The sequence below is a fragment of the Phyllobates terribilis genome, unplaced genomic scaffold (genome assembly GCF_046119375.1).
Source record: "Phyllobates terribilis strain yellow unplaced genomic scaffold, ASM4611937v1 Scaffold_4__5_contigs__length_816908805, whole genome shotgun sequence".
Taxonomy (NCBI): domain Eukaryota; kingdom Metazoa; phylum Chordata; class Amphibia; order Anura; family Dendrobatidae; genus Phyllobates; species Phyllobates terribilis.
This window is the reverse complement of record NW_027362764.1, coordinates 17,788,544-17,812,296: the sequence shown is the minus strand read 5'-3', so window position 1 is coordinate 17,812,296 and position 23,753 is coordinate 17,788,544. Positions and strand designations below refer to the sequence as shown.

General features: G+C 49.5%; 1 protein-coding gene across 1 annotated transcript in view; it reads left to right on the top strand.

The window, feature by feature from the left end:
• OBSCN (obscurin, cytoskeletal calmodulin and titin-interacting RhoGEF) overlaps positions 1-23,753 on the top strand; it is a 528,918-nt gene that overhangs the window by 205,394 nt on the left and 299,771 nt on the right. The window contains exons 34-35 of the mRNA XM_073676881.1: positions 17,280-17,546; positions 23,328-23,594. Of these exons, the coding sequence (XP_073532982.1) occupies positions 17,280-17,546; positions 23,328-23,594 (534 nt within the window). The remainder of the gene's footprint in view (positions 1-17,279; positions 17,547-23,327; positions 23,595-23,753) is intronic.

The following is a 23,753-nucleotide window of genomic DNA, read 5'->3' as shown; positions in this document are numbered from 1 at the left end:
GGGGGGATATTATAGTCCCTTATCTATGGGTGATTAGCGGGGGATATTATAGTACGGTATCTGCAGGTCATTAGCGGGGGGGATATTATAGTCCGGTGTCTGCGGGTTATTAGCGGGGGGATACTATAGTCCGGTGTCTGCGGGTTATTAGTGGGGGGATATTATAGTCCGGTGTCTGCGGGTTATTAGTGGGTGGATATTATAGTCCGGTATCTGCAGGTGATTAGTGGGGGGATATTATAGTCTGGTGTCTGCGGGTTATTAGTGGGGGGATATTATAGTCCGGTATCTGCAGGTGATTAGCGGGGGGATATTATAGTCCGGTGTCTGCTGGTTATTAGTGCGGGGATATTATAGTCCGGTATCTGCAGGTGATTAGCGGGGGGATATTATAGTCTGGTGTCTGCGGGTTATTAGCGGGGGGATATTATAGTCCGGTGTCTGCGGGTGATTAGCGGGGGGATATTATAGTCCGGTGTCTGCGGGTTATTAGTGGGGGGATATTATAGTCCGGTGTCTGCGGGTTATTAGTGGGGGGATATTATAGTCCGCTATCTGCAGGTGATTAGCGGGGGGATATTATAGTCCGGTGTCTGCGGGTTATTTGCGGGGGGATATTATAGTCCGGTGTCTGCTGGTTATTAGTGGGGGGATATTATAGTCCGGTATCTGCAGGTGATTAGCGGGGGGATATTATAGTCCGGTGTCTGCGGGTGATTAGCGGGGGGATATTATAGTCCGGTGTCTGCTGTTTATTAGTGGGGGGATATTATAGTCCGGTATCTGCAGGTGATTATCGGGGGGATATTATAGTCCGGTGTCTGCGGGTTATTAGTGGGGGGATATTATAGTCCGGTATCTATGGGTGATTAGCGGGGGATATTATAGTACGGTATCTGCAGGTCATTAGCGGGGGGGATATTATAGTCCGGTGTCTGCGGGATATTAGCGGGGGGGATATTATAGTCCGGTGTCTGCGGGTTATTAGTGGGGGGATATTATAGTCCGGTGTCTGCGGGTTATTAGTGGGGGGATATTATAGTCCGGTGTCTGCGGGTTATTAGTGGGGGGATATTATAGTCCGGTATCTGCAGGTGATTAGCGGGGGGATATTATAGTCCGGTGTCTGCGGGTTATTAGTGGGGGGATATTATAGTCCGGTATCTGCAGTTGATTAGCGGGGGGATATTATAGTCCGGTGTCTGCGGGTTATTAGCGGGGGGATATTATAGTCCGTTGTCTGCTGGTTATTAGTGGGGGGAAATTATAGTCCGGTATCTGCAGGTGATTAGCGGGGGGATATTATAGTCCGGTGTCTGCTGGTTATTAGTGGGGGGATATTATAGTCCGGTATCTGCAGGTGATTAGCGGGGGGATATTATAGTCCGGTGTCTGCGGGTTATTAGTGGGGGGATATTATAGTCCGGTATCTGCAGGTGATTAGCGGGGGGATATTATAGTCCGGTGTCTGCGGGTTATTAGCGGGGAGATATTATAGTCCGGTGTCTGCTGGTTATTAGTGGGGGGATATTATAGTCCGGTATCTGCAGGTGATTAGCGGGGGGATATTATAGTCCGGTGTCTGCGGGTTATTAGCGGGGGGATATTATAGTCTGGTGTCTGCTGGTTATTAGTGGGGGGATATTATAGTGCGGTATCTGCAGGTTATTAGTGGGGGGATATTATAGTCCGGTGTCTGCGGGTTATTAGTGGGGGGATATTATAGTCCGGTATCTATGGTTGATTAGCGGGGGATATTATAGTACGGTATCTGCAGGTCATTAGCGGGGGGGGATATTCTAGTCCGGTGTCTGCGGGTTATTAGCGGGGGGATATTATAGTCCGATGTCTGCGGGTTATTAGTGGGGGGATATTATAGTCCGGTATCTACAGGTGATTAGCGGGGGGATATTATAGTCTGGTGTCTGCGGGTTATTAGTGGGGGGATATTATAGTCCTGTATCTGCAGGTGATTAGCGGGGGGATATTATAGTCCGGTGTTTGCTGGTTATTAGTGGGGGGATATTATAGTCCGGTATCTGCAGGTGATTAGCGGGGGGATATTATAGTCCGGTGTCTGCTGGTTATTAGTGGGGGGATATTATAGTCCGGTATCTGCAGGTGATTAGCGGGGGGATATTATAGTCCGGTGTCTGCCGGTTATTAACGGGGGGATATTATAGTCCGGTGTCTGCGGGTGATTAGCGGGGGGATATTATTGTCCGGTTTCTGCGGGTTATTAGTGGGGGGATATTATAGTCCGGTGTCTGCGGGTTATTAGTGGGGGGATATTATAGTCCGGTATCTGCAGGTGATTAGCGGGGGGATATTATAGTCCGGTATCTGCAGGTGATTAGCGGGGGGATATTATAGTCCGGTGTCTGCCGGTTATTAGCGGGGGGATATTATTGTCCGTTGTCTGCGGGTTATTAGCGGGGGGATATTATTGTCCGTTGTCTGCTGGTTATTAGTGGGGGGATATTATAGTCCGGTATCTGCAGGTGATTAGCGGGGGGATATTATAGTCCGGTGTCTGCGGGTGATTAGCGGGGGGATATTATAGTCCGGTGTCTGCTGGTTATTAGTGGGGGGATATTATAGTCCGGTATCTGCAGGTGATTAGCGGGGGGATATTATAGTCCGGTGTCTGTGGGTTATTAGTGGGGGGATATTATAGTCCGGTATCTATGGGTGATTAGCGGGGGATATTATAGTACGGTATCTGCAGGTCATTAGCGGGGGGGATATTATGGTCCGGTGTCTGCGGGTTATTAGCGGGGGGATACTATAGTCCGGTGTCTGCGGGTTATTAGTGGGGGGATATTATAGTCCGGTGTCTGCGGGTTATTAGTGGGTGGATATTATAGTCCGGTATCTGCAGGTGATTAGTGGGGGGATATTATAGTCTGGTGTCTGCGGGTTATTAGTGGGGGGATATTATAGTCCGGTATCTGCAGGTGATTAGCGGGGGGATATTTAGTCTGGTGTCTGCGGGTTATTAGCGGGGGGATATTATAGTCCGGTGTCTGCAGGTGATTAGCGGGGGGATATTATAGTCCGGTGTCTGCTGGTTATTAGTGGGGGGATATTATAGTCCGGTATCTGCAGGTGATTAGCGGGGGGATATTATAGTCCGGTGTCTGTGGGTTATTAGTGGGGGGATATTATAGTCCGGTATCTATGGGTGATTAGCGGGGGATATTATAGTACGGTATCTGCAGGTCATTAGCGGGGGGGATATTATAGTCCAGTGTCTGCGGGTTATTAGCGGGGGGATACTATAGTCCGGTGTCTGCGGGTTATTAGTGGGGGGATATTATAGTCCGGTATCTGCAGGTGATTAGCGGGGGGATATTATAGTCCGGTGTCTGCGAGTTATTAGCGGGGGGATATTATAGTCCGGTATCTGCAGGTGATTAGCGGGGGGATATTATAGTCCGGTGTCTGCGGGTTATTAGTGGGGGGATATTATAGTCCGGTGTCTGCGGGTTATTAGTGGGGAGATATTATAGTCCGGTATCTGCGGGTGATTAGCGGGGGGATATTATAGTCCGGTGTCTGCTGGTTATTAGTGGGGGGATATTATAGTCCGGTATCTGCAGGTGATTAGCGGGGGGATATTATAGTCCGGTGTCTGCTGGTTATTAGTGGGGGGATATTATAGTCCGGTATCTGCAGGTGATTAGCGGGGGGATATTATAGTCCGGTGTCTGTGGGTTATTAGTGGGGGGATATTATAGTCCGGTATCTATGGGTGATTAGCGGGGGATATTATAGTATGGTATCTGCAGGTCATTAGCGGGGGGGATATTATAGTCCGGTGTCTGCGGGTTATTAGCGGGGGGATACTATAGTCCGGTGTCTGCGGGTTATTAGTGGGGGGATATTATAGTCCGGTGTCTGCGGGTTTTTAGTGGGTGGATATTATAGTCCGGTATCTGCAGGTGATTAGTGGGGGGATATTATAGTCTGGTGTCTGCGGGTTATTATTGGGGGGATATTATAGTCCGGTATCTGCAGGTGATTAGCGGGGGGATATTATAGTCCGGTGTCTGCTGGTTATTAGTGGGGGGATATTATAGTCCGGTATCTGCAGGTGATTAGCGGGGGGATATTATAGTCTGGTGTCTGCGGGTTATTAGCGGGGGGATATTATAGTCCGGTGTCTGCGGGTGATTAGCGGGGGGATATTATAGTCCGGTGTCTGCGGGTTATTAGTGGGGGGATATTATAGTCCGGTGTCTGCGGGTTATTAGTGGGGGGATATTATAGTCCGGTATCTGCAGGTGATTAGCGGGGGGATATTATAGTCCGGTGTCTGCGGGTTATTAGCGGGGGGATATTATAGTCCGGTGTCTGCTGGTTATTAGTGGGGGGATATTATAGTCCGGTATCTGCAGGTGATTAGCGGGGGGATATTATAGTCCGGTATCTGCGGGTGATTAGCGGGGGGATATTATAGTCCGGTGTCTGCTGTTTATTAGTGGGGGGATATTATAGTCCGGTATCTGCAGGTGATTATCGGGGGGATATTATAGTCCGGTGTCTGCGGGTTATTAGTGGGGGGATATTATAGTCCGGTATCTATGGGTGATTAGCGGGGGATATTATAGTACGGTATCTGCAGGTCATTAGCGGGGGGGATATTATAGTCCGGTGTCTGCGGGATATTAGCGGGGGGGATATTATAGTTCGGTGTCTGCGGGTTATTAGTGGGGGGATATTATAGTCCGGTGTCTGCGGGTTATTAGTGGGGGGATATTATAGTCCGGTGTCTGCGGGTTATTAGTGGGGGGATATTATAGTCCGGTATCTGCTGGTTATTAGTGGGGGGATATTATAGTCCGGTATCTGCAGGTGATTAGCGGGGGGATATTATAGTCCGGTGTCTGCGGGTTATTAGTGGGGGGATATTATAGTCCCGTATCTGCAGGTGATTAGCGGGGGGATATTATAGTCCGGTGTCTGCGGGTTATTAGCAGGGAGATATTATAGTCCGGTGTCTGCTGGTTATTAGTGGGGGGATATTATAGTCCGGTATCTGCAGGTGATTAGCGGGGGGATATTATAGTCCGGTGTCTGCGGGTTATTAGCAGGGAGATATTATAGTCCGGTGTCTGCGGGTTATTAGCGGGGAGATATTATAGTCCGGTGTCTGCTGGTTATTAGTGGGGGGATATTATAGTCCGGTATCTATGGGTGATTAGCGGGGGATATTATAGTCCGGTGTCTGCGGGTTATTAGTGGGGGGATATTATAGTCCGGTATCTGCAGTTGATTAGCGGGGGGATATTATAGTCCGGTGTCTGCGGGTTATTAGCGGGGGGATATTATAGTCCGTTGTCTGCTGGTTATTAGTGGGGGGAAATTATAGTCCGGTATCTGCAGGTGATTAGCGGGGGGATATTATAGTCCGGTGTCTGCTGGTTATTAGTGGGGGGATATTATAGTCCGGTATCTGCAGGTGATTAGCGGGGGGATATTATAGTCCGGTGTCTGCGGGTTATTAGTGGGGGGATATTATAGTCCGGTATCTGCAGGTGATTAGCGGGGGGATATTATAGTCCGGTGTCTGCGGGTTATTAGCGGGGAGATATTATAGTCCGGTGTCTGCTGGTTATTAGTGGGGGGATATTATAGTCCGGTATCTGCAGGTGATTAGCGGGGGGATATTATAGTCCGGTGTCTGCGGGTTATTAGCGGGGGGATATTATAGTCTGGTGTCTGCTGGTTATTAGTGGGGGGATATTATAGTGCGGTGTCTGCAGGTTATTAGTGGGGGGATATTATAGTCCGGTGTCTGCGGGTTATTAGTGGGGGGATATTATAGTCCGGTATCTATGGTTGATTAGCGGGGGATATTATAGTACGGTATCTGCAGGTCATTAGCGGGGGGGATATTATAGTCCGGTGTCTGCGGGTTATTAGCGGGGGGATATTATAGTCCGATGTCTGCGGGTTATTAGTTGGGGGATATTATAGTCCGGTGTCTGCGGGTTATTAGTGGGGGGATATTATAGTCCTGTATCTGCAGGTGATTAGCGGGGGGATATTATAGTCTGGTGTCTGCGGGTTATTAGTGGGGGGATATTATAGTCCTGTATCTGCAGGTGATTAGCGGGGGGATATTATAGTCCGGTGTTTGCTGGTTATTAGTGGGGGGATATTATAGTCCGGTATCTGCAGGTGATTAGCGGGGGGATATTATAGTCCGGTGTCTGCTGGTTATTAGTGGGGGGATATTATAGTCCGGTATCTGCAGGTGATTAGCGGGGGGATATTATAGTCCGGTGTCTGCCGGTTATTAACGGGGGGATATTATAGTCCGGTGTCTGCCGGTTATTAACGGGGGGATATTATAGTCCGGTGTCTGCGGGTGATTAGCGGGGGGATATTATTGTCCGGTGTCTGCGGGTTATTAGTGGGGGGATATTATAGTCCGGTGTCTGCGGGTTATTAGTGGGGGGATATTATAGTCCGGTATCTGCAGGTGATTAGCGGAGGGATATTATAGTCCGGTGTCTGCGGGTTATTAGCGGGGGGATATTATTGTCCGTTGTCTGCTGGTTATTAGTGGGGGGATATTATAGTCCGGTATCTGCAGGTGATTAGCGGGGGGATATTATAGTCCGGTGTCTGCGGGTGATTAGCGGGGGGATATTATAGTCCGGTGTCTGCTGGTTATTAGTGGGGGGATATTATAGTCCGGTATCTGCAGGTGATTAGCGGGGGGATATTATAGTCCGGTGTCTGCGGGTGATTAGCGGGGGGATATTATAGTCCGGTGTCTGCTGGTTATTAGTGGGGGGATATTATAGTCCGGTATCTGCAGGTGATTAGCGGGGGGATATTATAGTCCGGTGTCTGCGGGTTATTAGTGGGGGAATATTATAGTCCGGTATCTATGGGTGATTAGCGGGGGATATTATAGTACGGTATCTGCAGGTCATTAGCGGGGGGGGATATTATAGTCCGGTGTCTGCGGGCTATTAGCGGGGGGGGATATTATAGTCCGGTGTCTGCGGGTTATTAGTGGGGGAATTTTATAGTCCGGTGTCTGCGGGTTATTAGTGGGGGGATATTATAGTCCGGTGTCTGCGGGTTATTAGTGGGGGGATATTATAGTCCGGTATCTGCAGGTGATTAGCGGGGGGATATTATAGTCCGGTGTCTGCGGGTTATTAGTGGGGGGATATTATAGTCCGGTATCTGCAGGTGATTAGCGGGGGGATATTATAGTCCGGTGTCTGCGGGTTATTAGCGGGGGGATATTATAGTCCGGTATCTGCAGGTGATTAGCGGGGGGATATTATAGTCCGGTGTCTGCGGGTTATTAGTGGGGGGATATTATAGTCCGGTGTCTGCAGGTGATTAGCGGGGGGATATTATAGTCCGGTGTCTGCTGGTTATTAGTGGGGGGATATTATAGTCCGGTATCTGCAGGTGATTAGCGGTGGGATATTATAGTCCGGTGTCTGCTGGTTATTAGTGGGGGGATATTATAGTCCGGTATCTGCAGGTGATTAGCGGGGGGATATTATAGTCCGGTGTCTGTGGGTTATTAGTGGGGGGATATTATAGTCCGGTATCTATGGGTGATTAGCGGGGGATATTATAGTACGGTATCTGCAGGTCATTAGCGGGGGGGATATTATGGTCCGGTGTCTGCGGGTTATTAGCGGGGGGATACTATAGTCCGGTGTCTGCGGGTTATTAGTGGGGGGATATTATAGTCCGGTGTCTGCGGGTTATTAGTGGGTGGATATTATAGTCCGGTATCTGCAGGTGATTAGTGGGGGGATATTATAGTCTGGTGTCTGCGGGTTATTAGTGGGGGGATATTATAGTCCGGTATCTGCAGGTGATTAGCGGGGGGATATTATAGTCTGGTGTCTGCGGGTTATTAGCGGGGGGATATTATAGTCCGGTGTCTGCAGGTGATTAGCGGGGGGATATTATAGTCCGGTGTCTGCTGGTTATTAGTGGGGGGATATTATAGTCCGGTATCTGCAGGTGATTAGCGGGGGGATATTATAGTCCGGTGTCTGTGGGTTATTAGTGGGGGGATATTATAGTCCGGTATCTATGGGTGATTAGCGGGGGATATTATAGTACGGTATCTGCAGGTCATTAGCGGGGGGGATATTATAGTCCGGTGTCTGCGGGTTATTAGCGGGGGGATACTATAGTCCGGTGTCTGCGGGTTATTAGTGGGGGGATATTATAGTCCGGTATCTGCAGGTGATTAGCGGGGGGATATTATAGTCCGGTGTCTGCGGGTTATTAGCGGGGGGATATTATAGTCCGGTATCTGCAGGTGATTAGCGGGGGGATATTATAGTCCGGTGTCTGCGGGTTATTAGTGGGGGGATATTATAGTCCGGTGTCTGCGGGTTATTAGTGGGGGGATATTATAGTCCGGTATCTGCGGGTGATTAGCGGGGGGATATTATAGTCCGGTGTCTGCTGGTTATTAGTGGGGGGATATTATAGTCCGGTATCTGCAGGTGATTAGCGGGGGGATATTATAGTCCGGTGTCTGCTGGTTATTAGTGGGGGGATATTATAGTCCGGTATCTGCAGGTGATTAGCGGGGGGATATTATAGTCCGGTGTCTGTGGGTTATTAGTGGGGGGATATTATAGTCCGGTATCTATGGGTGATTAGCGGGGGATATTATAGTATGGTATCTGCAGGTCATTAGCGGGGGGGATATTATAGTCCGGTGTCTGCGGGTTATTAGCGGGGGGATACTATAGTCCGGTGTCTGCAGGTTATTAGTGGGGGGATATTATAGTCCGGTGTCTGCGGGTTTTTAGTGGGTGGATATTATCGTCCGGTATCTGCAGGTGATTAGTGGGGGGATATTATAGTCTGGTGTCTGCGGGTTATTATTGGGGGATATTATAGTCCGGTATCTGCAGGTGATTAGCGGGGGGATATTATAGTCCGGTGTCTGCTGGTTATTAGTGGGGGGATATTATAGTCCGGTATCTGCAGGTGATTAGCGGGGGGATATTATAGTCTGGTGTCTGCGGGTTATTAGCGGGGGGATATTATAGTCCGGTGTCTGCGGGTGATTAGCGGGGGGATATTATAGTCCGGTGTCTGCGGGTTATTAGTGGGGGGATATTATAGTCCGGTGTCTGCGGGTTATTAGTGGGGGGATATTATAGTCCGGTATCTGCAGGTGATTAGCGGGGGGATATTATAGTCCGGTGTCTGCGGGTTATTAGCGGGGGGATATTATAGTCCGGTGTCTGCTGGTTATTAGTGGGGGGATATTATAGTCCGGTATCTGCAGGTGATTAGCGGGGGGATATTATAGTCCGGTGTCTGCGGGTGATTAGCGGGGGGATATTATAGTCCGGTGTCTGCTGTTTATTAGTGGGGGGATATTATAGTCCGGTATCTGCAGGTGATTATCGGGGGGATATTATAGTCCGGTGTCTGCGGGTTATTAGTGGGGGGATATTATAGTCCGGTATCTATGGGTGATTAGCGGGGGATATTATAGTACGGTATCTGCAGGTCATTAGCGGGGGGGATATTATAGTCCGGTGTCTGCGGGATATTAGCGGGGGGGATATTATAGTTCGGTGTCTGCGGGTTATTAGTGGGGGGATATTATAGTCCGGTGTCTGCGGGTTATTAGTGGGGGGATATTATAGTCCGGTGTCTGCGGGTTATTAGTGGGGGGATATTATAGTCCGGTATCTGCTGGTTATTAGTGGGGGGATATTATAGTCCGGTATCTGCAGGTGATTAGCGGGGGGATATTATAGTCCGGTGTCTGCGGGTTATTAGTGGGGGGATATTATAGTCCCGTATCTGCAGGTGATTAGCGGGGGGATATTATAGTCCGGTGTCTGCGGGTTATTAGCAGGGAGATATTATAGTCCGGTGTCTGCTGGTTATTAGTGGGGGGATATTATAGTCCGGTATCTGCAGGTGATTAGCGGGGGGATATTATAGTCCGGTGTCTGCGGGTTATTAGCGGGGAGATATTATAGTCCGGTGTCTGCGGGTTATTAGCGGGGAGATATTATAGTCCGGTGTCTGCTGGTTATTAGTGGGGGGATATTATAGTCCGGTATCTATGGGTGATTAGCGGGGGATATTATAGTCCGGTGTCTGCGGGTTATTAGTGGGGGGATATTATAGTCCGGTATCTGCAGTTGATTAGCGGGGGGATATTATAGTCCGGTGTCTGCGGGTTATTAGCGGGGGGATATTATAGTCCGTTGTCTGCTGGTTATTAGTGGGGGGAAATTATAGTCCGGTATCTGCAGGTGATTAGCGGGGGGATATTATAGTCCGGTGTCTGCTGGTTATTAGTGGGGGGATATTATAGTCCGGTATCTGCAGGTGATTAGCGGGGGGATATTATAGTCCGGTGTCTGCGGGTTATTAGTGGGGGGATATTATAGTCCGGTATCTGCAGGTGATTAGCGGGGGGATATTATAGTCCGGTGTCTGCGGGTTATTAGCGGGGAGATATTATAGTCCGGTGTCTGCTGGTTATTAGTGGGGGGATATTATAGTCCGGTATCTGCAGGTGATTAGCGGGGGGATATTATAGTCCGGTGTCTGCGGGTTATTAGCGGGGGGATATTATAGTCTGGTGTCTGCTGGTTATTAGTGGGGGGATATTATAGTGCGGTATCTGCAGGTTATTAGTGGGGGGATATTATAGTCCGGTGTCTGCGGGTTATTAGTGGGGGGATATTATAGTCCGGTATCTATGGTTGATTAGCGGGGGATATTATAGTACGGTATCTGCAGGTCATTAGCGGGGGGGATATTATAGTCCGGTGTCTGCGGGTTATTAGCGGGGGGATATTATAGTCCGATGTCTGCGGGTTATTAGATGGGGGATATTATAGTCCGGTGTCTGCGGGTTATTAGTGGGGGGATATTATAGTCCTGTATCTGCAGGTGATTAGCGGGGGGATATTATAGTCTGGTGTCTGCGGGTTATTAGTGGGGGGATATTATAGTCCTGTATCTGCAGGTGATTAGCGGGGGGATATTATGGTCCGGTGTTTGCTGGTTATTAGTGGGGGGATATTATAGTCCGGTATCTGCAGGTGATTAGCGGGGGGATATTATAGTCCGGTGTCTGCTGGTTATTAGTGGGGGGATATTATAGTCCGGTATCTGCAGGTGATTAGCGGGGGGATATTATAGTCCGGTGTCTGCCGGTTATTAACGGGGGGATATTATAGTCCGGTGTCTGCCGGTCATTAACGGGGGGATATTATAGTCCGGTGTCTGCGGGTGATTAGCGGGGGGATATTATTGTCCGGTGTCTGCGGGTTATTAGTGGGGGGATATTATAGTCCGGTGTCTGCGGGTTATTAGTGGGGGGATATTATAGTCCGGTATCTGCAGGTGATTAGCGGAGGGATATTATAGTCCGGTGTCTGCGGGTTATTAGCGGGGGGATATTATTGTCCGTTGTCTGCTGGTTATTAGTGGGGGGATATTATAGTCCGGTATCTGCAGGTGATTAGCGGGGGGATATTATAGTCCGGTGTCTGCGGGTGATTAGCGGGGGGATATTATAGTCCGGTGTCTGCTGGTTATTAGTGGGGGGATATTATAGTCCGGTATCTGCAGGTGATTAGCGGGGGGATATTATAGTCCGGTGTCTGCGCTTTATTAGTGGGGGAATATTATAGTCCGGTATCTATGGGTGATTAGCGGGGGATATTATAGTACGGTATCTGCAGGTCATTAGCGGGGGGGATATTATAGTCCGGTGTCTGCGGGTTATTAGCGGGGGGGGATATTATAGTCCGGTGTCTGCGGGTTATTAGTGGGGGAATTTTATAGTCCGGTGTCTGCGGGTTATTAGTGGGGGGATATTATAGTCCGGTGTCTGCGGGTTATTAGTGGGGGGATATTATAGTCCGGTATCTGCAGGTGATTAGCGGGGGGATATTATAGTCCGGTGTCTGCGGGTTATTAGTGGGGGGATATTATAGTCCGGTATCTGCAGGTGATTAGCAGGGGGATATTATAGTCCGGTGTCTGCTGGTTATTAGTGGGGGGATATTATAGTCCGGTATCTGCAGGTGATTAGCGGGGGGATATTATAGTCCGGTGTCTGCGGGTTATTAGTGGGGGGATATTATTGTCCGGTGTCTGCGGGTTATTAGTGGGGGGATATTATAGTCCGGTGTCTGCGGGTTATTAGTGGGGGGATATTATAGTCCGGTATCTGCAGGTGATTAGCGGAGGGATATTATAGTCCGGTGTCTGCGGGTTATTAGCGGGGGGATATTATTGTCCGTTGTCTGCTGGTTATTAGTGGGGGGATATTATAGTCCGGTATCTGCAGGTGATTAGCGGGGGGATATTATAGTCCGGTGTCTGCGGGTGATTAGCGGGGGGATATTATAGTCCGGTGTCTGCTGGTTATTAGTGGGGGGATATTATAGTCCGGTATCTGCAGGTGATTAGCGGGGGGATATTATAGTCCGGTGTCTGCGCTTTATTAGTGGGGGAATATTATAGTCCGGTATCTATGGGTGATTAGCGGGGGATATTATAGTACGGTATCTGCAGGTCATTAGCGGGGGGGATATTATAGTCCGGTGTCTGCGGGTTATTAGCGGGGGGGGATATTATAGTCCGGTGTCTGCGGGTTATTAGTGGGGGAATTTTATAGTCCGGTGTCTGCGGGTTATTAGTGGGGGGATATTATAGTCCGGTGTCTGCGGGTTATTAGTGGGGGGATATTATAGTCCGGTATCTGCAGGTGATTAGCGGGGGGATATTATAGTCCGGTGTCTGCGGGTTATTAGTGGGGGGATATTATAGTCCGGTATCTGCAGGTGATTAGCAGGGGGATATTATAGTCCGGTGTCTGCTGGTTATTAGTGGGGGGATATTATAGTCCGGTATCTGCAGGTGATTAGCGGGGGGATATTATAGTCCGGTGTCTGCGGGTTATTAGTGGGGGGATATTATAGTCCGGTATCTGCAGGTGATTAGCGGGGGGATATTATAGTCCGGTGTCTGCGGGTTATTAGCGGGGGGATATTATAGTCCGGTATCTGCAGGTGATTAGCGGGGGGATATTATAGTCCGGTGTCTGCGGGTTATTAGTGGGGGGATATTATAGTCCGGTGTCTGCAGGTGATTAGCGGGGGGATATTATAGTCCGGTGTCTGCTGGTTATTAGTGGGGGGATATTATAGTCCGGTATCTGCAGGTGATTAGCGGGGGGATATTATAGTCCGGTGTCTGCTGGTTATTAGTGGGGGGATATTATAGTCCGGTATCTGCAGGTGATTAGCGGGGGGATATTATAGTCCGGTGTCTGTGGGTTATTAGTGGGGGGATATTATAGTCCGGTATCTATGGGTGATTAGCGGGGGATATTATAGTACGGTATCTGCAGGTCATTAGCGGGGGGGATATTATAGTCCGGTGTCTGCGGGATATTAGCGGGGGGGATATTATAGTTCGGTGTCTGCGGGTTATTAGTGGGGGGATATTATAGTCCGGTGTCTGCGGGTTATTAGTGGGGGGATATTATAGTCCGGTGTCTGCGGGTTATTAGTGGGGGGATATTATAGTCCGGTATCTGCTGGTTATTAGTGGGGGGATATTATAGTCCGGTATCTGCAGGTGATTAGCGGGGGGATATTATAGTCCGGTGTCTGCGGGTTATTAGTGGGGGGATATTATAGTCCCGTATCTGCAGGTGATTAGCGGGGGGATATTATAGTCCGGTGTCTGCGGGTTATTAGCAGGGAGATATTATAGTCCGGTGTCTGCTGGTTATTAGTGGGGGGATATTATAGTCCGGTATCTGCAGGTCATTAGCGGGGGGGATATTATAGTCCGGTGTCTGCGGGTTATTAGCGGGGGGGGATATTATAGTCCGGTGTCTGCGGGTTATTAGTGGGGGAATTTTATAGTCCGGTGTCTGCGGGTTATTAGTGGGGGGATATTATAGTCCGGTATCTGCTGGTTATTAGCGGGGGGATATTATAGTCCGGTGTCTGCGGGTTATTAGCGGGGGGGGATATTATAGTCCGGTATCTGCAGGTGATTAGCGGGGGGATATTATAGTCCGGTGTCTGCGGGTTATTAGTGGGGGGATATTATAGTCCGGTATCTGCAGGTGATTAGCGGGGGGATATTATAGTCCGGTGTCTGCGGGTTATTAGCGGGGGGATATTATAGTCCGGTATCTGCAGGTGATTAGCGGGGGGATATTATAGTCCGGTGTCTGCGGGTTATTAGTGGGGGGATATTATAGTCCGGTGTCTGCAGGTGATTAGCGGGGGGATATTATAGTCCGGTGTCTGCTGGTTATTAGTGGGGGGATATTATAGTCCGGTATCTGCAGGTGATTAGCGGGGGGATATTATAGTCCGGTGTCTGCTGGTTATTAGTGGGGGGATATTATAGTCCGGTATCTGCAGGTGATTAGCGGGGGGATATTATAGTCCGGTGTCTGTGGGTTATTAGTGGGGGGATATTATAGTCCGGTATCTATGGGTGATTAGCGGGGGATATTATAGTACGGTATCTGCAGGTCATTAGCGGGGGGGATATTATAGTCCGGTGTCTGCGGGTTATTAGCGGGGGGATACTATAGTCCGGTGTCTGCGGGTTATTAGTGGGGGGATATTATAGTCCGGTGTCTGCGGGTTATTAGTGGGTGGATATTATAGTCCGGTATCTGCAGGTGATTAGTGGGGGGATATTATAGTCTGGTGTCTGCGGGTTATTAGTGAGGGGATATTATAGTCCGGTATCTGCAGGTGATTAGCGGGGGGATATTATAGTCTGGTGTCTGCGGGTTATTAGCGGGGGGATATTATAGTCCGGTGTCTGCGGGTGATTAACGGGGGGATATTATAGTCCGGTGTCTGCTGGTTATTAGTGGGGGGATATTATAGTCCGGTATCTGCAGGTGATTAGCGGGGGGATATTATAGTCCGGTGTCTGTGGGTTATTAGTGGGGGGATATTATAGTCCGGTATCTATGGGTGATTAGCGGGGGATATTATAGTACGGTATCTGCAGGTCATTAGCGGGGGGGATATTATAGTCCGGTGTCTGCGGGTTATTAGCGGGGGGATACTATAGTCCGGTGTCTGCGGGTTATTAGTGGGGGGATATTATAGTCCGGTGTCTGCTGGTTATTAGTGGGTGGATATTATAGTCCGGTATCTGCAGGTGATTAGTGGGGGGATATTATAGTCTGGTGTCTGCTGGTTATTAGTGGGGGGATATTATAGTCCGGTATCTGCAGGTGATTAGCGGGGGGATATTATAGTCTGGTGTCTGCGGGTTATTAGCGGGGGGATATTATAGTCCGGTGTCTGCGGGTGATTAGCGGGGGGATATTATAGTCCGGTGTCTGCGGGTTATTAGTGGGGGGGGGATATTATAGTCCGGTGTCTGCGGGTTATTAGTGGGGGGATATTATAGTCCGGTATCTGCAGGTGATTAGCGGGGGGATATTATAGTCCGGTGTCTGCGGGTTATTAGCGGGGGGATATTATAGTCCGGTGTCTGCTGGTTATTAGTGGGGGGATATTATAGTCCGGTATCTGCAGGTGATTAGTGGGGGGATATTATAGTCCGGTGTCTGCGGGTGATTAGCGGGGGGATATTATAGTCCGGTGTCTGCTGTTTATTAGTGGGGGGATATTATAGTCCGGTATCTGCAGGTGATTATCGGGGGGATATTATAGTCCGGTGTCTGCTTGTTATTAGTGGGGGGATATTATAGTCCGGTATCTATGGGTGATTAGCGGGGGATATTATAGTACTGTATCTGCAGGTCATTAGCGGGGGGGATATTATAGTCCGGTGTCTGCGGGATATTAGCGGGGGGGATATTATAGTCCGGTGTCTGCGGGTTATTAGTGGGGGGATATTATAGTCCGGTGTCTGCGGGTTATTAGTGGGGGGATATTATAGTCCGGTGTCTGCGGGTTATTAGTGGGGGGATATTATAGTCCGGTATCTGCAGGTGATTAGCGGGGGGATATTATAGTCTGGTGTCTGCGGGTTATTAGTGGGGGGAAATTATAGTCCGGTATCTGCAGGTGATTAGCGGGGGGATATTATAGTCCGGTGTCTGCTGGTTATTAGTGGGGGGATATTATAGTACGGTATCTGCGGGTTATTAGTGGGGGGATATTATAGTCCGGTATCTGCAGGTGATTAGCGGGGGGATATTATAGTCCGGTGTCTGCGGGTTATTAGTGGGGGGATATTATAGTCCGGTATCTATGGGTGATTAGCGGGGGATATTATAGTACGGTATCTGCAGGTCATTAGCGGGGGGGATATTATAGTCCGGTGTCTGCGGGTTATTAGCGGGGGGATATTATAGTCCGGTGTCTGCGGGTTATTAGTGGGGGGATATTATAGTCCGGTGTCTGCGGGTTATTAGTGGGGGGATATTATAGTCCGGTATCTGCAGGTGATTAGCGGGGGGATATTATAGTCCGGTGTCTGCGGGTTATTAGTGGGGGGATATTATAGTCCGGTATCTATGGGTGATTAGCGGGGGATATTATAGTACGGTATCTGCAGGTCATTAGCGGGGGGGATATTATAGTCCGGTGTCTGCGGGTTATTAGCGGGGGGATATTATAGTCCGGTGTCTGCGGGTTATTAGTGGGGGGATATTATAGTCCGGTGTCTGCGGGTTATTAGTGGGGGGATATTATAGTCCGGTATCTGCTGGTTATTAGTGGGGGGATATTATAGTCCGGTATCTGCAGGTGATTAGCGGGGGGATATTATAGTCCGGTGTCTGCTGGTTATTAGTGGGGGGATATTATAGTCCGGTGTCTGCAGGTGATTAGCGGGGGATATTATAGTACGGTGTCTGCGGGTTATTAGCGGGGGGATATTATAGTCCGGTGTCTGCAGGTGATTAGCGGGGGGATATTATAGTCTGGTGTCTGCTGGTTATTAATGAGGGGATATTATAGTCCGGTGTCTGCAGGTGATTAGCGGGGGATATTATAGTACGGTGTCTGCGGGTTATTAGCGGGGGGATATTATAGTCCGGTGTCTGCGGGTGATTAGCGGGGGGATATTATAGTCCGGTGTCTGCTGGTTATTAGTGGGGGGATATTATAGTCCGGTGTCTGCGGGTTATTAGCGGGGGGATATTATAGTACGGTGTCTGCGGGTTATTAGTGGGGGGATATTCCTTGACTTGAACTTGTGATGGACACAGATCGGTGATTTGTTCCTGTAGTTTGATGCCTCCATATTTGTATCTTCAGAAAAACCCAATAGATTCACCAAGGAGATTTCAGATGTGAAGACCGAGGAGGGGGAAGCCGCCATCTTTGCCTGTGAGACAGAGAGAAGCCCTCTCACCGTGAAGTGGAGGAAAAGTATCACTGAGCTGAAGACATCCAAAAAATATGAGATCGGCCAGAAAGGGAATGTCCTCAGCCTCACCGTCAACGAAGTGGAGAAGAACGACAATGACACTTACATCTGTGACATCGGAGACGCCCAGAGCAAGGCTTACCTCACTGTCACAGGTATGAGCAGTCTGGCCGGGACCCCGCAGCTCGTAGCACGCTGTCCATACCATGCAGCAATGCACTGCACATATGCCACTAATAAGCTGACGATACTCTGTCAGTCATTGTTTCTGGGGCACTGTATGTGGAAACGTGGCAGCTGTTAATAGGACTTCCACATTCAGGCTTAGTGCCAGCTATTCTATCTACCAGATCCCAGGGGTAGTCCTAGCCCTCACCCTTTAACCTGTCTATAGGGATCTGGACTTACACAGGGATCCCTGGGTAGGGGCCATGGCGTCAGCTGCTGACCGGTGGAGCAAGCTGGCTATAGGATCGTCACGTGGGGTCTATATCAAGTGACCAATTCAGGGACAAAATCAGAAGGCAAGCAGGTGGTCAAATCCAAGCCGAGGTCAGACAACAGGATGTACACAATATCACACAGGAGCAAAGACCAGAGTGACCAGGTCTAGCTGAACTAATAACTGGCAGCCAGAGACTGTCTGCTGGGCTTTATTAGAAGGAGCCGCCCATGAGTCCCAGCAGAGAACTAATTACATACCAGTTCACTGCTGGACAGGAATGGGACAACTAGTCTCAGCAAAGTTACAGCTTAAGTGCCACACGCTGCCGATATCCAACAGTGCCTGCGGTATTAGTGCACCGCCATCTGGTGGATAGGGCAGGGGATGCTAATGGTTGAGCACTGTTCAGACTGGAGCAGCTGGAGCTCAGCACATTTGCATTTGTGGGTTTTTTGTAAGTTTTGATACTGAGGGGAGAGTGAGAAGATTATTGACCTCAGTAGGTGATGGAGCGCGATATGCTGAACCTCCGACCTCTGCCATAGTGGCTGCAGGATCCTGTTCTGTAATGTGGAGGTCGGGGGATCACTCCTCATGTGCTGAGCTGATGGCTCCTACATCTGTGGCCCTCTACTAATCCAGTAAGGTGGGAGAGGTAATAATGGCGTGGTCTCCATACTGCAGTCCACACTATGACCTTAAGATTTTATAGTCTTTGTCCTTGTAGTTTTCTGGAGATGTTGACTTGTCAGTCTGTATCGGATGTGTCGCCCCATTGTTTTGTCAGCTTGTCTTTGCCCATACAGTTCGACTTCTCGTCAGAACATTGACATCCCTAAAAAAGTCTCTTGTCCGACCTACCGCAGACCATATAAAACCTGGAGCATCTGGAGAATGACCAAGTAGTTACAAAACTCCGGTCATCCACTTCACCTCCCAGGATCTTGGTTTCTCAACTGTCTGTGTTCATTTTAGGCCACAAAGTTCTTATAGTAGAAGATCTGGAAGATGTTGACGTTTATGAAGGCGAATCTGCCATGTTTCAGTGTAGGATCTCTCCGGCTCATTACCAGAAAGTGCAATGGTTTCTGGATAAAACCCCATTACATACGAATGACGTGAATGAGACGCGAACCATGGCGGGGGGTTACCACACGCTGATGCTCAAGAACTTGGGTGTGAAGGACTCTGGCATGGTCACATTTGAAGCTGGGAACCAGAAAACTTCTGTAAAACTTTTAGTGAAAGGTAATAAAGCAAAAACAATGAAATTAGTAAATATCTTGGATTGAGTAAAATGCTAGGAAGTGCCCCAAATCCCGAAGCCATCCAGAGTCACACGAGGAGTTAGCTAAATCCTTATTATAGGAAATATAAATGAGTATATACTATGTATATACTATGACTAATTCTATGAAGCTTCTACTTAATGAATGGGAAACGACGCGCTCTACGACTGTCGTCTCATTATTCTAGAAAAGCCCTCAGTTACCAGTTCAGATATATGGATGACGGAAAGTGCTTCATGTGAGACCTTCAAACCACACGATCCGGCCGGTCCTAAGATGGGGAGGACCGTAGAAGATCCTCCAAGTATCAATATCCTGGTCATCCGTGAGACAACTAGCCAAGACCATGAAAGACCGAAAGCTAGCACGGTCCTATATGTGAAGTAACCCATAGAGAACGGCCGTCATTAACATTAAAACATCAGGAGATATTGCAACTTAATGATAGATGAGATAGGGCTAATGTCACCTAGAGAATCTGAGGTGGTGTTTTTTTCCGAAACTGAAGTACGGAGATGCAGAAAGACCAGAATTATTAGTAAGACATAATTAATAATTAATCTTCATCTGACCATTGACTAACGAAGACTGATGATGATAAATGATGAAATGTGTAGAAGATGGAGTCGCCAGGTCCTGCCTCCATGTTGTATTCTCTGGTCTGACACAACTCTTCTGTAACTTTGATACATTGTAACAATATCATTCTATCACTCCCGAGAACAAAGATCCTGATTGATCACTTACCCAGAATTACCAACTAACCGTTCCCATGATGAAGCCGTCAAGCAGCAGCAGCGTCCTCGCCGTCTCCTCTGCCTACGTGCGCCGCACTACGCGCTTCTTGTAACCGTACGACTGCCGGAGATGTAACTCGTATCACGTCTCAGATTATGGGACACGACCGGATTATTATAGACCGTTCAACTTGTAAATCTTGTAATATGAATTTTCCATGAAAGGTCATGAATACAAAATTATTCATGGGTCCTACAGGTGCTGGTTGGTGGCCAGATAGTCATGTCATGATAATGTCTGTACAGCGCTGTGGAATTAATCGCACCATATGAGCAAGTAGAATACATATAGAACAGTTTTCCAGGATGTTTATGGCAACTGACTACCTGGACTACACCTATGGGTTGCCAGCCATTCTTGATTTTTGTATAGAATAGTTTTTTTCTTTTAGGGCTCAACAGAAATGGTTGTCCATTTTGTGATTATCGACTGGACGTCATATCAACTACAGACTTCAGATGTGACAAGCAAAAGTTATATCTGTACTTTGTAAACTCTTATGTCCCTTCCTCTAGACTTTTCTTTTTTCATCCAATCATGTTTCTTCAACATTCCCCTGCCCTCCTCTAGTCTCCTCTTTCCTCTTCCAGTCTCCCCTGCCCTCTTCCAGTCTCCCCTGCACTCTTCCAGTCTCTTGTGTCCTTTTTTAGTCTCCTCTGTCCTCCTCTAGTCTCCCCTGCCCTCCTTCAGTCTTCTCTGTCCTCCTTCAGTCTCCTCTTTCAGTCTCCCTTGCCCTTCTCTGGTCTCCCGTGCCCTCCTCCAATCTCTTCTGCTCTCCTCCAGTCTCCTCTTCCCTCCTCTAGTCTCCTCTTTCCTCTTCCAGTCTCCCCTGCCCTCTTCCAGTCTCCCCTGCACTCTTCCAGTCTCTTGTGTCCTTTTTTAGTCTCCTCTGTCCTCCTCTAGTCTCCCCTGCCCTCCTTCAGTCTCCTCTGTCCTCCTTCAGTCTCCTCTTTCAGTCTCCCTTGCTCTTCTCCAGTCTCCCGTGCCCTCCTCCAATCTCTTCTGCTCTCCTCCAGTCTCCTCTTCCCTCCTCTAGTCTCCTCTATCCTCTTGCAGTCTCCCCTACCTTCTTCCAGTCTCCTCTGCCCTCCTCCTGTCTCTCGTGCACTCTTCCATTCTCCTGTGCCCTCCTTCAGTCTCCTCTGCTCTTGTCCAGTTTGCTCTCTCCTCTTCCAAGCTCCCCTACTATCCTTCATTCTCCTCTGTCCTCCTCCAGTCTCCTCTGTCCTCCTCCAGTCTCCTCTGCCCTCCTGTAGTCTCCTCTGCCCTCCTCCAGTCTCTCGTGTGCTCCTCCAGTCTCCTGTGCCCTCTTCCAATTTCCTCTGCCCTCCTCTAGTCACCTCTGTCCTCATTCATTCTTCTCTGTCCTCCAGTCTCCTCTGTCCTCTTCCATTCTCCCCTGCTCTCCTCCTGTCTCTCGTGTCCTCCTCCAGTCTCCTCTGTCCTCATCCATTCTCCCCTGCCCTCCTGTAGTCTCCTCTATCCTTTTTCAGTCTCCCGTTTTCCTACAGTATTCTCTGCCCTCTTCCAGTCTCCTCTGTCCTCCTACAGTCTCCTCTTTCAGTCTCCCCTGCCCTCCTCCAGTCTCCTCTGCCCTCCTCCAGTCTCCTCTGCCCTCCTCCAATCTCCTCTGCCCTCCTCCAATTTCCTTTGTCCTTCTTCAGTCTCCTCTTTCCTCCTCCAATCTCCTCTGTCCTCCTCCAGTCTCCTGTGCTGTCCTCTAGTCTCCTCTGTCCTCTTCCAGTCTCCTCTTCCCTCCTCCAGTCTCCTCTTCCCTCCTCCAGTCTCCTCTGTCCTCTTCCAGTCTCCCGTGCCCTCCTCTAGTCTCCTCTGTCCTCCTTCAGTCTCCTCTGCCCTCCTCCAGTCTCGTCTGTCCTCCAGTCTCCTCTGCCCTCCTCCATTCTCTTGTGCCATCCTCCAGTCTCCTCTGTCCTCTTCCACTCTTCTCTGCCCTCCTCCAGTCTCCTCTGTTCTCTAGTCTTCTCTGCCCTCCTCCAGTCTCCTCTGTCCTCCTCCAGTCTCCTCTGTCCTCCTCCAGTCTCCTCTGCCCTCCTCCAGTCTCCTCTGCCCTCCTCCAGTCTCCTCTGCCCTCCTCCAGTCTCCTCTGCCCTCCTCCAGTCTCCTCTGTCCTCCTTCAGTCTCCCCTGCCCTCCTCCAGTCTCCTCTGCCCTCCTCCAGTCTCCTCTGCCCTCCTCCAGTCTCCTCTGCCCACCTCCAGTTTCCTCTGTTCTCCTCCAGTCTTGTCTGTCCTCCATTCTCCTCTGTTCTCCAGTCTCCTCTGCCCTCCTTCAGTCTCTTCTGCCCTCCTTCAGTCTCTTCTGCCCTCCTCCAGTCTCTTCTGCCCTCCTCCAGTCTCTTCTGCCCTCCTCCAGTCTCTTCTGCCCTCCTCCAGTCTCCTCTGCCCTCCTCCAGTCTCCTCTGCCCTCCTCCAGTCTCCTCTGCCCACCTCCAGTTTCCTCTGTTCTCCTCCAGTCTTGTCTGTCCTCCATTCTCCTCTGTTCTCCAGTCTCCTCTGCCCTCCTCCTGTCCTGTCTGCCCTCCTTCAGTCTCTTCTGCCCTCCTCCAGTCTCTTCTGCCCTCCTCCAGTCTCTTCTGCCCTCCTCCAGTCTCCCCTGTCCTCTTCCAGTCTCCTCTGCCCTCCTCCAGTCTCCTCTGTCCTCCTCAAGCCACCTCTGTCTTCTTCCAGTCTCCTCTGCCCTCCTCCAGTCTCACGTGCCCTCCTCAGGTTTCCTCTGCCCTCCTCCAGTCTCCCCTGCCCTCCTCCAGTTTTCTCTGCCCTCCTCCAGACTCTTCTGTCTCCTTTCTGCAGAATTCACTGTGCCCCTCCAGACCCCACTGTCCTCCTTGAGACCCTTATGTCCAGCTAAGACTCTTCTGTACGCCACCTGGTACCTGTGTTCACCTCCAGACTGTTCTCTTCTCCTCTAGACTCTGCTGTGCACCTCCAGACTTTGGCGGAGTCATCTTTCAGTGACTTCTCTCCTGCCGACTGGAAGGAATGAGCATCGCGGCATCCAAGATGCCTGATCCTTCTCTTCCACACCATGCGTGGTCAGGGGACCGTTGATGTCCCCACTTTGTCTTCTGTGTATGGTCGGCCTATGAGGCAGTTATTTATATAAGATGTGGTGTTGGCGATGTGTTCTTCTTGTTGTGATAAGTCATACATGGCCCACACTGCCTGCGACCGATGACAGTCCGGTGACAGTGAGGTCCTTGCATCTCCTGCCGCTTCTTTCGGGTGTTGACTCTTTTCCATGTCCCATTACTCTCATGGTTACACCATTAGCAGAGCTGATTTTGGAATTAGCCATAAGACTGATTATTTTGAGCATGCGGTGAGCGTCATGACATGGTCCACTCGGCGGAATAACCCTACTGACTGTGTATATTGCATATTCCAGCTGTCCAGGCTTTCTTCAAACGTGAGGTGCAGAGTGTGGAGGCCGAGGAGGGATCCACCGCCACACTGTCCTGTGAAGTCTCCAACGAGAAAGCTTCTGTGCAGTGGAAGAAGGACGGCAACCTCCTGAGGTCCAGCGATAAGTATGAGCTGAAGATGAAAGATCGCAGGGTGGAGTTACTGATTCACAACCTGCTAAAGGAAGATGCTGGAACATACGTGTGCGAAACCGGGGAACGGACGTCGTCAGCCACATTAACCGTCCAGGGTAAATCCACAAGGCCATCTGGATTTCCTAACACCCTTCCACTACTTGATTTTGCTTCAGTGCATCAAATAGAAAAAGATGAAGATACTTTATAAATAATCGCGTGAAAACAATCTCCTCCAGTCTTGTGTCTACAGCCCCCCTGCAAATCTATGCCTC